The following is a 16,747-nucleotide window of genomic DNA, read 5'->3' as shown; positions in this document are numbered from 1 at the left end:
TGTTCAGCCAGAGCCTGGACTCCGTGACCTCAGAAGTCTACTCCAAGTTAATGGAATCCGCGATTCCGTGACCGTGGCACACGGCAGACACGTTGCCTCTCGGGGCCGGCAGCCCAGCGCGCTGTGCTGCAGCACACGGAGCCCCGGGCAGCGGGAGCCCCACACGGCACACGGAGCCCCGGGCCAGCGGGAGCCCCACACGGCACACGGAGCCCCACACGGCACACGGAGCCCCGGGCAGCGGGAGCCCCACACGGCACACGGAGCCCTGGGCAGCGGGAGCCCGGGCTGCCGAGGAGCCCTTCCCGGCCGGGAGCATCCTGAGCTGCTGGGGTGGGCCGGGCGCGGGCAGCTCCCCTCCCGGCCGCCAGGGGGCGGCATCGCCGCGCCGCCGCCGCCCCCGGCCCTCGCGGCTCGCTGCCCGCGGCGCCGGCGCTGCCATTGGCGGGCACGGGGCGCGGCCCGGAAGCGGAAGCGCGGCGCTGCCGGGTGACCCCGGGAGCGGCCCCGGAGCGGCCCGCGCGCAGCCCGGTGAGAGCGGGGCGGCCGCGCTCCTCCCGCGGGGCTGCAGCGGCCCCCGCGCCCCGGCCCGGCCGTTACCCCGCGCCGTTGGACAGGCGGCCCCGGCACCGAGCGGGGCCCGTCGCGGAGCGGCAGGCGGCGGTCTCTCGGGAAGGGAGAAGCTGACCCGGATCCCGCCCTCGGTCACTCCTCTGCAGGTCGCCCGCCCGCGCCGCACAGCTGTCCCCCATGGCCGCGTGGTCCCGGGAGGCGGTTCTGACTCTGTACCGGGCTCTGCTGCGCCGCGGCCGCGGCCTGCGCTACACCGACCGGGATTTCTACCTCGCCTCCATCCGCCGCGAGTTCCGCCGGAACCAGGGGCTGCAGCGGCTGGAGGACAAGGAAAGGCAGCTGGAGAAGGGGCAGGCTTTCCTGGAGAGCAGGCTCGGGGGCCTAGTTTAGAAATTCCCTGTAGCTCCCACCGGTCCCACGTACCTCCCTCTTCTTTCCAAAATCTCCTCGCCAGAAGAGATGATTAACACTCACTGCCCACCACTTTCTTGAAGAAGTCCTGAAGGTGCTTCCACAGGCACTCCAGGAGGGCTCTCCTGTTCTCTTCACAAATGCATTAGGTCACAGGTAGGTCATTTACAATGATGTAGCCGTGTTCTTCTTGCTGCTGTTACAGTGAGCTTTGTGAAAGTGTGGGGTTTTTTTCTGCTTTGGGATGACAAGTGAATCTATTCTTGGTTCATCCAGGCAGGAACATTCCTGCTAGCTTGGCTTTAGAAAAAACAAAGGGCAGTTTTCAACCAGCCAGATCAGGCAGGTAGGCTCTGAGCCTTGGACGCTGACTCAGAAAACAACCCTAAAGTCACAGTGCAGGAGTTTCTTGGTGTTTTCAGGCAGGTTCACTGGGGATCCCCCTACAGCTACAATGATGGTAAAGGGTGTTTTACAGGATCACAGAATCATTTAGGTTGGAAAAGGCTTCTGAGATCATTGAGTCCTATCCTTGACTGATATCCACCTTGTCACTAGAACATGGCACTGCCTGTCATATCCAAATTAAACACCTCCAGGGATGGTGACTCCATCACCATACTGGGCAGCCCATTCCAATGTCTCATCACCCATTCTGTGAAGAAATTCCTCCTGATGTCCAGCTTGAGCCTTCACTGCACAGCTTGAGGCCATGTTGGCCTGAGAGACTCTTTAAATTTGAGTCTCAAGGTCAGGTTAAATGGAAATTTGAGGACACAGAAGTACACATGTAAGAAAATATTCATGTCAGTGTTTTACATGATTTGTCTGAGAGTTGAACCCACCAGCCTCGAGGGCAGGAATAAACATCAAATGAAGGCAAGGGAGCTGTTCCTTTTATGATGTGTTGCAGTCTCTGCTGTTGATTCTTGGGCGTCTTTGAAGTATCTGGGATTGGACACTGTTCAGAAATTAATCTGTGAATGGAAGCTCTAAGACTGCCTGTCAGTTCTTGGGGAAGATTCCACTTTGTGCCAGACAGTAGACCAGTCCTGTATTGCCTTGTCTGTAAGCAAAATCACACTTGTTACATTAGAAATTACTACGTAAGTTGGATGTACTTTGGTTGAGAAGCACAAATTGCCTGAGAAATGCCTGGATAGTTAGAGGGTTTTGCTTAATATGCAGGATTTTATTGCAAAATACTGTGGGAGTAAGTTTTACCTTATTTTATTAAACCTATTCAATCATTAGAGACCTCACATCAAATTCGGGTGTGTTCCCTCAGGCCCTGGACCTTGCTTGGTCAGTAGTGTCCTGGCACTGCAGGGAACGAGCAGCTCTTTGAGGGAAGGTGATTGGAGAGGGTGCAGGGTTGGGTGGTCGTGGTAAAACCCGGGAGCAGCGGCGGGTGTGAGGTGTGGGAGCAGGGGGCGATCCGTCAGGGCCGCGCGTTTTGTCCCGCTGCGTGACGCTCCCGCTCCTCGCAGGTGAGATGGCAGGCGCCGGGCAGCGCAAAGGGAAGAAGGATGACAACGGCATCGGCACCGCCATCGACTTCGTGCTGGCCAACGCGCGGCTGGTGCTGGGCGTGGGCGGTGCCGCCATGCTGGGCATCGCCACGCTGGCCGTCAAGCGGGTGAGTGCGTGCCGCGGCTGGCACCGGGCACAGCTCTGCCGGCGCGGTGCTGGCAGCGGGTAAAATGCCAGCGCTGGGCCCTCGGTGACCCGAACTCTTCTCGATTTAGATGTACGACCGGGCAATCAGTGCTCCCAGCAGCCCCACTCGCTTGAGCCAGTCGGGAAAGAGAAGCTGGGAAGAGCCAAACTGGCTGGGCTCCTCCTCACGCCTGCTGACCCAGGACATGAAGACCAGCCTCAGCCGCTCCCTGCAGACCCTTCCCACTGATCCTTCAGCTGCAGACACTGGTAAGAGGCATGGTCATCCTCCTGCATCACAGAGTCATCCAGGCCAATAAACCCTGTATTTGTTTATAGGAATGCAGAGGAAGGAAATACCCTGTGCGGCCCAGGATTTTTTATGTTTTCCTTTTAAGCAGGTCCACTGGTAACTTCAAGAATCAGAACTGATATTGGGAACTAGTCAGTAATGGTCATCTATTTGCACTCTTCATTCCTCTCATGACTTCATGGTGTGAAGCTTTATTCTCCCTAATTTTTGCTCTTTCAATCTGAATATCTAATATTTCCTGATAGAAAGCTATTCCATTTGTTTCAAGCAATCTGCGGCCTTTCTTTGGGTCATTCTAGTTTGCTTGCATCTTTTTAAGGGGAGAGTATTGGAGCTGTGAATGTACTAGCAATTTATAACAGTATTTCCTGTATTATTGCTACCATTTTCCAAATGATTTCTGGATCGACGTTTCCCTGTTTAGTGCTGCTTATCACTGTGTTTCTCTCTTATAGTCTATAGGAAGTATCCTGTAGTTTTCTTTCTGGGTGGGATAATCAGTAATTTAGAATCCAACCATGTTTTGTTACGTGTGGTTGGTTCTTTGTTCTCAATGGTTTTACTTTCTATTCCAAATCACTCATTTCAGGAGATTTATACTAAGAGATTTAAACTAAAAATCAGAATCAAGCTATTAACTTGATTTCCAGATTATTTTAAAGAAAGTTGTCTTTGGGATGGCAATAGTTTTTCTGCTGAGGAAACATTAAAAACTAGACAGCTGTGTTAAATGGGGTCTAGACAATTTGATTGAGGTCCCCAAGCATATGGGCATTGATGATGATGTCTTAAATTCTTCAATTAGAAGTAAATTTAACTCAGTTTGGAAAAGTTTTGGTTTTTTTTTTCATAAATAGGCAAGGAAATCCAGTTCCCTATGGTTTAGTGCATTATTTCCTTTACACAAAAAAAGCTCAAATCTGTCCAAAATAACACAGTGGGACAAGAGACAGCAGCTGCTGAGGCTGGGCTAGATGGGTTAGTGTACAGCTTGGTCAGCCATTCCTCACATGCTGTGTGGACAAATCATCAAACAAATCTGCAACAGCCAGTGCCAGTGGGGCCACTGACTTGGGGATTTCTCCTGCACCCCTTAGGTATCATAGCCCTTCCAAAGTTCTCTTAGATCTGTAGTTCCCCTTTAATTCTCATTGTTAACTTCTGAAACTCTTCGCCCACGTTAAGAGAAATCTGAAACAGATGGGAAGCACTGATTTTATTTCTTTGGGAAACCAGTCAGAAAAGAGGGGATTCAGAGAGTCTATGCAGGTCAGACATTGTTTAGTCATGCAGATGGCAATGTAAAGGTGGCCTTGTGTTGTTGCATTGTGCCTCTGAGTGGGCTCTCTGTCTTTTTGCAGTGAGGGTTTCACGGGGGTATCACTGGAGCTGAGATGGCCCCAGGATCTGTCAGCTCATCATCCTAATAACTGTGCTGATCAGACTTCCTACAACTGTTTCATTTCCAGGCGGCACAGTCTTCTCTGATCTCATATGCTAGTCAGGACTGGGTTTCACTGGTAATTTGTAATAATCTGTTTCAATGTTAAAAACTCAAAGATATATGGTGGTTGTTCACAAGTGTTTTATTCACTCATCTGGCATCACACTGAAAGCTTTTGAACTGGTAACAGCACTGAATTTTTGATGAAATTGAGCTGAGGTATTGCCCACGTAGCCATTAAAATTACATCCTTTTATACAGTATTAGACTGGCTAAATTTCAAATCTAGTAACTTGTTTTCATCCATTTTGATGCTCTTACTAGTATGTTTTGAAGTTCCCTCAGCATGCCCCTTTGGAGCGGTAGCTGCGTAAAGCCTGCAAAATGTCCGCCAAGGGCTTTTTGAGACCTTCCACGCCGCGGATTCTGTTCTGCGCAACGCTTCACAGCGAAATCAGCTGCAACCTCAACAGTTTTCCTTCTGTCTTGCAGACTTCTTTCGACCCACAAAGCCCAAGCCATCTGCCAAGAGGAGTCAGGTGGAGCTGAAGAAGTCTCGCCTTCGCCTGTCCCTGCAGGAGAAGCTGTTCGCGTACTACCGGCGGCGGGTGGCGATCCCGGCGGAGGAGCAGGCTCGGGCCAAGCAGGCGGCTGTGGATATCTGCGCGGAGCTGCGCAGCTTCCTGCGCGCCAAGCTGCCGGACATGCCCCTGCGGGACATGTACCTCAGCGGCAGCCTCTACGATGACCTGCAGGTAACTCCTGGGGACGCATCGCGGCTCTTGTTCAGGAGGCTGACCACGCCGGGGCGTTTCGGGCTTCCCTGTTGGCACTGCTGGCTCAGCACAGCATTCCTCAGTAATAAGGCCCCTGGTGTTGCCTTTCCCACTGTGGAGCCAGGCGCTGATTTTCACAGTGCTGTTTGAGCAAGCGTGACCAGGCTGCTCTGACATCGTCTGCAAAGCCTTTGCTCTTTGCGGGTTAATTTCTCCAGAATATCTCAGTTTCTTCTTTTAGTTGTGTTTTTCTTGCTGTTTCTCTGCTACACATCTGTTTTCTCTCCATCCCTCTGTAACCATCCAAATACATTCTCTTAGAACTCCCATGTATTCATGTAGGTCTTTCCTACCCTTTTTTTTTTTTTTTTTTTTTTTTAATGCATGACAGACCTGGATTGGACAGCAGTCCCTGCTGCAATATCTCCCTGATGGCAAGATGCCCATGGCTATAGTGAGTGATTCAGAGGCACACTTCTTTGTTTGAATCAGAGCTCTGGAATGGAGCATGGAATGTCCAGTGAAACTTAGACCTGGGGTCTTAATCACATTGATGAAAAGGGATCTTTAATGACCTTTTTCCAAACAATGTGGCAGACCAGGTGAGGGCAGTGTACCTAGCTGTAGCATTGGATTATTAAACCATGGCAACGGAAGCTTGTCAAGAAACGTAATACTCTGTCTCCTGTTTGAATTGTCATGTGGTGTTGCCGTGCCCTAGGCCAGCTGCACCTCACAACCAAGGAGCAGACTTAGAGCAATGAGGCAGAATGATTCATCTATATGCAGTCCATGTCAGGTCTCTAAATAGTACATACCACGTAAGCACTAGCTTCAGCTATACCTTGGAATTATCCCTGATGATATCACTGATGGCTGGAAATAGTCCTTCAGAATGCCTTTTAACAAAGGGAGGCTGGGAATCCCACGCAGAGAGGAGAGCGAGACAGCTGAATCCTTATTCCAGGTTCCTTTGCACAGAAGGCTATCTAAAGGTGGTGAATAAAATGAATGTGGAGAGAGAAAGCTTATTCTTACTGACTTTTCTCTCTTGTGAAAGGTAGTGACAGCTGACCACATCCAGCTCATTGTACCTCTCATGCTGGAGCAGAACCTGTGGTCGTGTATCCCCGGGGAGGACACTATCATGAACATTCCTGGCTTCTACTTGGTGCGTCGAGAAAACCCAGAGTATTTTCCTCGCGGGAGCAGCTACTGGGACCGCTGTGTGGTGGGAGGTTACCTTTCCCCCAAAACTGTAGCAGACACCTTTGAAAAAGTTGTAGCTGGGTCCATCAACTGGCCAGCAATTGGGAGTCTCTTGGACTATGTGATCCGTCCAGCGGCTCCCCCAGCTGATTTGACACTGGAAGTCCAGTATGATGCGGATCGGCATCTTTTTATTGACTTTCTACCATCCCTGACACTGGGGGACATCATCCTCGTTGCCAAACCTCACCGACTGGCCCAGAATGACAACTTGTGGCGACTGAGCCTGCGGCCAGCGGAAACGGCTCGCCTCCGCGCCCTGGACCAGGGGGATTCTGGCTGCCGCTGCTTGTGCCTCAAGATCTTCAAAGCGGTGTGCAAGTTAAACCCAGCTCTGGGACACCTCACTGCCAGCCAGCTCACCAATGTCATCCTGCACCTCTCCCAGGAGGAGTCAGACTGGTCCCAGGACATGCTGGCTGATCGCTTCTTGCAGGCACTGAAGGGGCTGATCCGCTACTTGGAGGCAGGTGTCCTCCCTAGTGCCCTGAACCCCAAGGTGAACTTGTTTTCAGAGCTCACCCCCGAAGAAGTGGATGAGTTGGGCTACACCCTCTACAGCTCTCTGTCGGAGCCAGAGGTCTTGCTGCAGACGTAATGGGGCCTTACCTAGGGAAGTGCTGATAGGGTTTAGCCAATGCAGACTTCGATTACTGCGAATTATGTCTCCTCCACTTCTCCCTGTCTCCCTCCCTCTCTCTCTTCACCACTCCCCCCTTTTGGTTCATTAGTAATTCCTGCTGTGGAGTTGGTGCTCCCACTGAATTTCTTGGTGCTACTGGTCCATTTCCACCATCTCTGCCCCAACAGGTACCCATTGGCTAGGGAAGAGAGGCTAAAACTGCAGCTCTGAGATCTTCACATAAATTCTGCTGAGTTTTAACTGTCTACCAAAAAAAAAAAAAACCAAACTATGCACTTCTTTCTTCTGTAGTACACTTACTGCAGCAAACCCTTTTTGGTCTGAAGAAGGTGGAACTGGGCTGGTAAATCCAGTGATGATTTTAGCAGACTTGCACTGAGGTTAATTTCCTCCAGCCTGATTTTGCCCTATGTTTCTTTTTCTCTGCTGTCCCACACTGTCTCACTTTCCTTTCTTTTATGTCCTTTTGGCCCAGTCATGCAGGGCAGACTGAGTGAGATACTTTGGATAGGATTCTTTTTGTATTTCTGAGTGGATAATGATTACACTGGCAATATTTAGGGCTGTAGAGCTTGAGATTGGAGAATTCCCGCAGCTCCTGCTCCCGAGGAGCCTTCTCATCCTTTGCAAGCTGGGTTCAGGATTAAGGGCCAAAATTTGTCCAGTCTGCTGCAACACAACGTCCTGTACAGGCAATTTTTGTTGAAGCTGTCACAGGGGAGGAAGGAGCCTTTGTGGTCCGGCTGTGTGATAAGGCTGAGGGAGCAGATCTTGCTGTTCCTGCCTAGCCAGATCTGCTGGGAATGGCCTCGGGAGTGGAGAACAAGGCAGCTCTTCAGTTGTCTCTGGCCTAGAGGAAGAGAGGGTGGTTATAGGGGAGGGGTAGGAGACACACATGGGAATGGGGATTTTTTTTTTTTTCCATCTTTGTCCCAAGAGCTTATGGCTGTTTTGGTTTACTGGAGGTGGAAACAAGACTGCATGCCTCAAAAAGGGCTTTGGAATAAGCACACACAAGCCAGATTCTCACCAGCTCTAAAGGCTGTGAAGGCAATAAACTGAACTGGTGACATCAGCAAGGTTCTGTCCCATACAGTAGTATTAGGGTACATATACAAAGCTGGCATTTAGGGATATATTAGCTTTGCCATCTGCTCTGTGTGCTTTAGTCTCCTCCCCAGAACTGAGGCTGTCCGTCCCCTTCCTCATTCCCACGTGCTGACTTTCCAGTGCTCTCATTTTACAAATACTCTTAGAAAACTGGTGAGGGCACACCTTCCCATTCCATCTGCTTGGACCTGTTGGCAGTGCAGTTCTGCTCACTCCTGTCCATGGCTGCTCTCAGGCTGTAGACTCTTCATAGTTGCATTCAGCCACCTGCTGTCTTCAAAAAGTGGGAGAGAAGGTGTCTCCCCGAGTGTGGATCTCTGTACATATCTCAAAAAACCAGCATAATTATTGTTTCAGAAACATGTTTGCCTTTTCCCTGCTTTAGGAGCTTTTTTCACCCTTGCTGTCCAGCCTCCTTAGCCAGTGGAGAGGAGTACTGTAGCAGCAGAGTTTGGAGGGAGCAGGAATCCTTTTCTCCTTTTCTTCTCCCTTCCTCTCAGGACTTCCCCCATCTTTGACCAAGAAGTTTCAAGGTGAATTTCAGGAGTGGAACCACGGAGGGAAGTCTTTCACCCTGGGTTTTTTTTAGAGGCAGTGCTGGTGAGGTGAGGGAGGGAGCAATTTCTCAGACAATCCGTCCATTTTAGCCGGTGTGTCGGATAGCATTCTGTATACAGTGATAACGCAACGTTGCATTTTAAATTATTTAATCCTTAGGGTACTGGTATTTTCTAGACTGCCAGATGTGTACTTTGGAGTCTGTGTGTGTGTATATAAAGTCTGTAGTCTATCAAAGGTTAACAGGAATCTCATGTGTATGACTTTGTGTTTTGTAAGTTTTGCAGCAGTCAGTGTTGTTCACCTGTTGATTGCTCTTCACTCTGGTTCCCAGATTTTTTCCCCTCTTCCTTCCCTTGCCCCCCACTGCCTTTCTGATGTCAGCCTTCTAACCCTAAAAGCAGACAGATGAGACTTGGAGCCTATAGGCTATTGGGGGGAATTCCCCTTGTTTTTAATTACTTGAAGGTCAACAAAAATATTAAAGTATCTGGGTTGTCAGGAGTTCCCCCAAAGATAATTTCTTCAGTGTGATGTCACCCCTCACTTGGTGCTGACTCCAGTACTGTGGTCTTTACATTTTAACAGCAGTGTGGTTGAAAATTATTAAAACTCTAGATACAAAAAAGAAAAGGTGAGATATGACTTGAGAATAGTTGTCACATCCATATCTGTATATATAATTTTTTTACACGAATGCTTTTACTTCTTCCTGGCAACCTAATGAATTAATATTTTATGGCCATTTTTTTGCTGCTATTGAGCTCAATTAGTGTATCAAATGGAGACTGAAGCTGCCTTTTTGCCTTTTTTGTAGACTCTGCTCCACTTCACTTGCATCAACCATCTCCATCATTTCTTCCCTTCACTTTTGCCCTCCTCTGAGCTAGCCACGAGCCTGTTCTCAGGAGGCAAATGATCACTTCCTACAGGCAGCCACCACAGCAGGCAATAGCTGCCCTGGCAGTGGCAGTCTTGACAAAGGCCAAAGATGGGATGGGTCACAGGGACACTGCAACTAGGAATATTTTAAGAGCAGAGTCAGGTGTAAGAGGCAATAGAAGCAGGGAAGAATGTATAGGGAAAGTGTGCAGGAAACGTCCGGTAATGCTGCACCCAGCCTGTGGGTCAAACAGAATGTTGCAGAGTCTTTCAAACTGGCACCTTTCAGTATTAAATGCAGTACATGTGTTGATGTACAGCCTGGAGGGCTGGCTTACCTGCAGGTAGGCTCCTTCCTGGTCAAATCTGTAGCACAGAGCAGGAGAACCTAAAGCTGAATGTGAAAAGGGCAGCTCCAGGCCACCTTCCTGGCAGAGTGGCTCAGACAGATTGATTGTAAGAGGCCCAGGGCATGCATTGGGCTGGTGGCTGCCTCAGCTCCAAGAATGTCTCCCTGTGTGCTGCTGTAGCTTAGCTCACACAAGCTTCCCATGAGATTGTCGTCTTATTCTCTGTAACCACAGGGGGAGGACCAACTTGCTCAGCTGTGGGTTTCACTGCTGCTGAGCTCCACTGCTAATCTTTCAAGTCAGATGGATTTATTTTCTTGTGTTTAAAAGCAATTATGGAAACAAGAGGCTGCTTTCTGCCCCCTGGCAAGCTGCCATCGGGGCCCTCATTCTTAGCATGTGGGCACGCAGTGAGAAGCAAAGAGATGATGCCTCATCTCTCCCAGGCCTGGAGGCTGTGGAGTTGCAAAGGGGAAAGTCCAAGTGCATGATCTGTGACAGAGTGTGTGGAATTCTGAAATAAAATTACTTTCCACGGTAACCTGGTTGTCTCTGGCATGTTTATAAACAAAGGAACATCCCTCTCTGCTTTCATCTTGGTGCATCACCTTCATGCTGATATAATTCTGCACCACACCAGTGCTTGGGGACTGACTTGCCCCTTGCTGATTCACTTGCTTTCCCTGTGCAGCTCTGGGCACTCAGCACTTTGCAGCTTGTCTCGAGGGAGCAATCAGCTCGGTGCAGCAGCCCCTGGCAGCTTTCACACCAGTCACAAGATGATGCGTAATGGTGGTGCTGAGCCTCTCATCCTCTCCAGCAGTCTGCGTGCCCGGACAGGCACCCGCTTTTCATGTGGCTCCCCAGACTTCAGAGGCTTCCGTGCCTCTGAAATATTAAACTTTCCTGTGCAGGCTCCCCCACCCTTGTTCAGTCACACCCTGGTTTTTGTGTGCCAGGCCTCTCCCCTGCCAAGTGCACGCCTCTCTTATCCAGGCATCAGCCTTGAGGCACTGAGGAAGCTGCTTCGCCAGGGGCCCCTGTCTGGTGTGGTGAAGTTCTTTACAGTAAGACCCAGTTTTATGTGCCTGCTTGGGAAGGTGGAGTGGAAATGTTGGATGTCAAATAACGTGTAAAGTCGTGCTGCTGTTGATGGGTCACAGGCTTCTTAATTCTTGGAAGACAGGCTACTGTGGCAACATCCTGTAACACTTGTAATGGGGACTCTGTAATTAACTGTTTTAGAGGGTATTTTATGATACAAAGGGAGTCTACATCTCCAACTTTTTTTCTAATATCCCGTGCCTGTGTTGTTCTGGGGTTTTTTTTCCCTTTACTCTGTTCTGTAGAAACAGATCAGATGAGATCAAGCACATTTCATACCATACAGAGTCTTACAGGAGCAGCTAAAATAAGCTGCTCTGTGAAATCTGTGACGGGTATTACCCCCTCAAGTTAAAGCCACTGGAATGCCTGGAGCCTGCAATACATGGCTAATAGATGCAGTGGTTTGCACCTTTGCATAAAAGCTGTCCTGGCATGAATAGGGAGGAAAGATCAAAAGATAAGTGTCTGTTTAATGTAAAGAAGAAATAATTGAGGGGAGTGATGATAATTATTGCAAGTATGGAAAAAGTTGCTACAAAGAAGAAGAACACAAGTAGTTCTCCAGGCTGCAAAGACTTAGAATCTCTTTTGTTCTTAGCCTAAGGAACAAACACCCTAGGAGGAAAGTGAATTTTGGAATAAGTAAAATATTTTGCCCACTTTGTTATATAACCACAGCCCTGTCCTGGATGTTAATGTAGCTGAGTTTACGTTTTACTTATTTACTTTTGCATCTCTTAATTTTAAAAATAAAGGCATAAATTCTAGCCTATTTTTTATCTAATCTTGAACTGGGGAAGAAAGGATGACTGAACTCCAGATTTGAGATTATCATGCTAAACTGTTGAACTGCATTAATAATGGGGTTTTTTTTATTCCCAAATACTTTGTTGCATCCACAGTTTTTTAAGGTTTAATATTCTAAACTTTAGAAAAGCTGCAGACAGCTGCTGCTTTTTAAATTTAGTCTCACAGAAAAAAAGAAGAACCTCTTCCAAATGAGGAATTTTTCTTCCAGATAAGATATGTTTGCTCACTACCTGCACTATTCAATGGCTCCAGCATGGCTCACTGAATCTGGGACTGGATCTTGAAATGTGGGGCTTTGCCCACAGATGCAGCAAGGAAGAAATGGGAGATTCTTCCTCCTACCAGTGAAACCCAGTATTGGCTTCCAGCCCCAGGAGAACTGCTGCTGTCCAGACTATCAGGGAACTGTTTGAGATATCTGGATTTTATCTTCTTTATCCTTGTCAGGCTGAGTTACCACCTAAGTTTAGGACCTGAAGGATTCAAGAAATATCCTTCCCCTCCCTTTTATTCTTTTTTCCCCCCTCTAATTTTTTTTTTTTTTTTTTGTAACATTCAGCACCTTCTTAGAATAGGTTTAATATCCCTTGCACAATCAAGGATACCTTTTTTACTAGCATACTTTGAGAAGGACAGCATTACTCACAACTCAAGGACCCAGAAATGTGCTGGTGAGAGGCTATTACTTCTTTCTTTACAGTATGTGATCCTGTGGAATACACTTGCAAACAATAAGGCAGAAGAGGGTGGTAAGAACAATGGGTAAGGCAGGGAAGGTCTGAAATCATTCTGTAGATAGGAAATGTTCTTGTCATTTTACAAAAAGCAAAGAGAGTGGGACACACAGTTTGACTCAAGGAACTCAAACTTCTCATGATCTTAAGCTTTCCTCATGCAGAACTCAGTTCGGAACCAAATCACACTAAACACACCAAAAGTTGGATTGATTTTTATTTTGCTGCCCTGGTTCAATTTCCCTGGCTCCTGTGGCTAAGTAGCTCTTTGATCTGTCTGTTAACACTCAGTGCTAAGCTTCTCAGGGGAAAAAAAAATATAAATTCTAACCACATTCTTTATGAAAAGCCTTCTCCATATAAATAAAGGACAAAAGTGGCTCGCTTGTGTTATTTGTTTTGTTTAGGATTTTCTTTTGTTAGGCAACAATTCCCTGGCTTCAGTGTAATTCCACCTTTCCCCTTCCTCTCTCTGTGGTAGAATTGTCACTGTTCTACAGAAGCACACGGGTGATACTGTCCCATAAGATATCCCACTATAATGATCCCAGTCCTGTACAACCCTCTTGTCTCGTTCTCCTCAGCATTGTAAAGGACAGGCCTCAGAGGCAGCAGACACAAGGGCACAGATGGCAAATGTTGGATTGTGTCGGCTCTTTACCTCTCCCACAATGGGCATTACTTCAAAACTCCTAGGGCCCTGGCGGGCTCCTTACCTCCCTTGAAAGGCAAGAAGCAATTGTTCCTGGAAGCAGTATGGCAGAATGACATTTTTACCTTCAGATTCTGCAATTTATTTAGCACAGGGGACCTTGGAGACAGTAAGTACCAGCACTTACATGGATAATAAGATGTGAATCATACGTAGCTGCTGCTTGTTTGCAGCAGCGGTGAAGCGCTGGCAGAGGTGGGCTGCAGCCAAGGCAGTACAAGGCACAGCAGTCCCGGAGGCTGCAGAGCTGCAGCTCCCATGGTGCTTGTTAGAGAGCAGGCTGGCAGGGGCCCAGCTCCCTGGCACTCACAGGAAGGCTGCTTTCTGCTGAGGCAAGGACGTGACCAAGGCACAAACCTTCTCTTTTCCAAATCACTGCTTGTGGTTGTGAGAGAGACAGTAGAAAGCACCTAGTCTGGTGCCTTTTCTTAAACAGGGAGCAGTGAGCTTATGTTTTGGGCTAGGAATCTTTCTCCTCTCTCTCTTTTTTTTTTTTTTTTTAATTTTGTATTTTTATTTCTTTTTCTATGTAAAACAATATAATGGATGAATAATGATGTGTCTTCAGTCCATCACTTTGCACTGCCAAGGAGGATGTTTGGTGTCACCAGCAGACTGGTGACTCCCAAGCTTTGTGCCCTGGGACAGACTTACCCTTTGTGAGCCTGCCCTGCCTAGGGGAGACCTGCATTTCTGATAAGTGCTCAGCATCCAAACTCCTCATACTGAGACTGCATGACTTAGGTGAATGGCTCAAATGTTACCTTCCTGAATAGCACCAGCATTGCCTCAAACCCAGAGATGTCTCCTCCTGAAGCCTGGACACAGCCTCAACAGTCTCACCCTCTGAGTGCCAGAAGAGCAGGCCAGCTGTTCCTCCCCAGCAGAGCTGGGCTGCTGTGGGTGGCTCCTGACAGACCTGGGTTTAGTCTCAAACCAGTTCTCTCTGCAGTCAAGCACAGAAACCTCCTCCCATTAAGAGAACTGCAAACCTCCCTCACCAGGCACCACAGCAATGGCAAGAGGGCAGGTGGTTGAGAAGCCACAGCACCTACTCAATATGGTACTTTGGCTGCAAAGTCTCCTTTGGGGACTATTATCCAGCCTGCCTGTGGCCAGTCCACCTGTAACACACCTGAGGAGGCTCTACTGAGGCCACCCGTCAGTCCATGTACAAGTGCAGGGAGCAAAACAGGCTGAATCAAAGTCTTCTGAAAGAATCTTTCTGACATAATTTGCCAGATCCCCTAACACAGAGACCTTAGGAGGGAAAATGGCATTCCTTCAGGAAAATCTACATACTCAATGGTATCACAATTGTGTCAACATCCGCCAGGATTTTTTCTCTCCTCCTTTGTAAACAAATATATATTAAAACAGTACAAAGTCTGCTGGTAAATCACTGAGGAGCTGCTGCCTATGGAGAGTGGAAAATTATTACTGAATAATGGCTGCAGCATTCCTCCCCAGGGACCTGGGCAGCCACAGCCTCAACAGTGACTTACCCTCAAATGAGTTTCAGAGTTACATCTGAACACTTATTGTGTCAGTGTTCTTGCTGAAGCTGCCTGCCAGCACCAGAATCAAAGAGATCTCACACATCCCCAAAAGATCCCTCGAAGCTTCCCACCTGCTTCAGCCGAAGCTGCCGGTTTCGGCACCGGGTTCAGGAGTGCAGTGTAACTGCTGCTGGGCTGGCACAGCAAGGGGCCCTCGTGCTGACTGCTCTAAGGGCCACTGAGACACTGAAGGAGAGCTCCACTGAAGTTAACTCACTCATTGGTGTCTGGGCTGAGATGCTGCAGTCTCATAATCCATACCTGCTTGTCAGGCCTCGGCTCTTGCTAAAGTCACACTGGTAGAAAATAAGCAATGTGCATCGTCACTGTCCCTCTTCATCCTTTTGCACAGAAGGGCACAAGACACCTGGCACGTGTGACTCCAGCAGATGCTGATAACCTGCAGGTGCATACATTTTGATAGACACTGAGCACACAGTCTGCAGGGGGGTCACATTAGCTACAGGCCCATGAAGAACAATAGCTGACATGAAATGTGTTTCTGTTCTTTTATTGCTTGGATAACTGGAAGGCTTTTGTTTGTGTGCTAAACTGACACATGAAGGATTATTCTTAACCCCCAAGTCCTTTCATCATGATAAAATAAGGCTGGACAATGAGACAACTAAAAATATCCCCTAATGGTCTGAACAAAATTCAGCATCCCCTCCTCTCCCTCTTTCACACATATTTTTTGCTAAACATCATTTTCAGCCAGTTGTAGCTTTGCTTAGGAAACTCATGCTTGGGCAAGTTACAACACACCTCCCTCTTACCAGATTTGCACAATGTTTTTACTTGTGGCAGCTGGCCACAGCCTGGCTGATTCTGAGTAACTGAGCCTCTGGAGACAAGTATTTGGGAGCCATCAGCATGAGCTTGGCATGACCAAGTTTGTTCAGTAAGAAAAATGTAGATGGACAACCAGGGTTGTTTCCATAACTGTGTGAAATAATTGAACTGTAAGTTGCAAATGTAAATTGCAGATTTAATCCTCTTTTTTATTAGTCTCATTTCTAATGTCAGGGATGTTTACATAGCAGGATGGAAACAGAAGACAGTGAGGGAGTGGGTAAGCAGTAAATGATTTATTAGAGATTCCATTCGGTGTACTAGTCCAGAACAAATGAGGCAGAGCATATGGATAACTTATTTTGTATGTAATAAAAGATGGATGTTAATACCTCCCAGCCTGATCTTTAATCATATATATTTGCTTTTTGATCTAATTTTAAAATGGAACATCTATAAAGAAATCCCTAAAGAGCTTACAGTGAAAATCTAGCAGAAAAGATCTTTCATATATCTGTTTGTACCACATGAGGAAAGAAGCAAGCCAGCACTGTGAATTAGTCTGTGCCATAGAGGTTGTAGGTAATTCTCCCTCAAAATTGCTCAAAATGTCTCTCTGCTTTGCCTCATTCCTCCCTTGTGTTTTCCTCAGCACTCTGTCTCCAGGAAAAATTCCTGCTAGTGTCTGGAAATGCTTTGTTCATTGAAGTGCAGGGTAAGGCTTCCTGTCCCTCCTGAGGGAAGGTTCAAAGGACTCACAAGAATCCCCTTGTGCCTTGCCCTCACATTCCCCTTCTGCAAAGCAGGCAGTGCCCCCTCCTCCCCAGCCACCCCAGCAGAGCCCAGGGCCAGCAGCAAGCCCATCTGCTCCCCCTCCGGGGCACTGAGGCTCCGTGGGGGCCCAAAGCTGCCTGCCCAGCGCCACCATGGCCACCGTGCACTCTCCCAGTGCAGTCAGCCCACCTTGCCCCTGGCTGCGGCTTTCCCAGCACCCCGGAGAAGAGCAGACATCTGTGCTGCTTTTACTTCTGCTGGTTCCCCTCCT

At 48.2% G+C, this 16,747-nt stretch overlaps 1 protein-coding gene across 2 annotated transcripts; it reads left to right on the top strand.

The window, feature by feature from the left end:
• The first annotated feature begins 477 nt into the window (after positions 1 to 477).
• Positions 478 to 10,529, top strand: MIEF1 (mitochondrial elongation factor 1). 2 transcript variants are annotated; one of them, XM_038154782.1, is made up of 6 exons: positions 478 to 1,140; positions 2,475 to 2,623; positions 2,733 to 2,913; positions 4,893 to 5,155; positions 5,568 to 5,630; positions 6,237 to 10,529. In XM_038154782.1, the coding sequence occupies exons 2-6, from the start codon at positions 2,480 to 2,482 to the stop codon at positions 7,041 to 7,043; spliced, it is 1,458 nt and encodes a 485-aa protein (XP_038010710.1). In that variant the 5' UTR covers positions 478 to 1,140; positions 2,475 to 2,479; the 3' UTR covers positions 7,044 to 10,529. The 2 variants fall into 2 exon arrangements, with proteins under 2 accessions (XP_038010710.1, XP_038010711.1); XM_038154783.1 differs by lacking the exon at positions 5,568 to 5,630 and having other exon boundaries at positions 479 to 1,140.
• The last annotated feature ends 6,218 nt before the right edge of the window (positions 10,530 to 16,747 follow it).

Source organism: Motacilla alba, chromosome 1A (assembly GCF_015832195.1).
Source record: "Motacilla alba alba isolate MOTALB_02 chromosome 1A, Motacilla_alba_V1.0_pri, whole genome shotgun sequence".
NCBI classification, from domain to species: Eukaryota; Metazoa; Chordata; class Aves; order Passeriformes; family Motacillidae; genus Motacilla; species Motacilla alba.
Note: the sequence above shows the minus strand (reverse complement) of the source record. Positions and strands in the feature narration are given on the sequence as shown.

Bases quoted from the DNA above. Each gene is read 5' to 3' on its own strand.
- MIEF1 (XM_038154782.1), top strand. From the start codon at position 2,480: ATGGCAGGCGCCGGGCAGCGCAAAGGGAAGAAGGATGACAACGGCATC. The intron at 5,156-5,567 runs GTAACTCCTGGG...AATGCATGACAG, and splicing joins GCCTCTACGATGACCTGCAG to ACCTGGATTGGACAGCAGTC. The intron at 5,631-6,236 runs GTGAGTGATTCA...CTCTTGTGAAAG, and splicing joins GCAAGATGCCCATGGCTATA to GTAGTGACAGCTGACCACAT.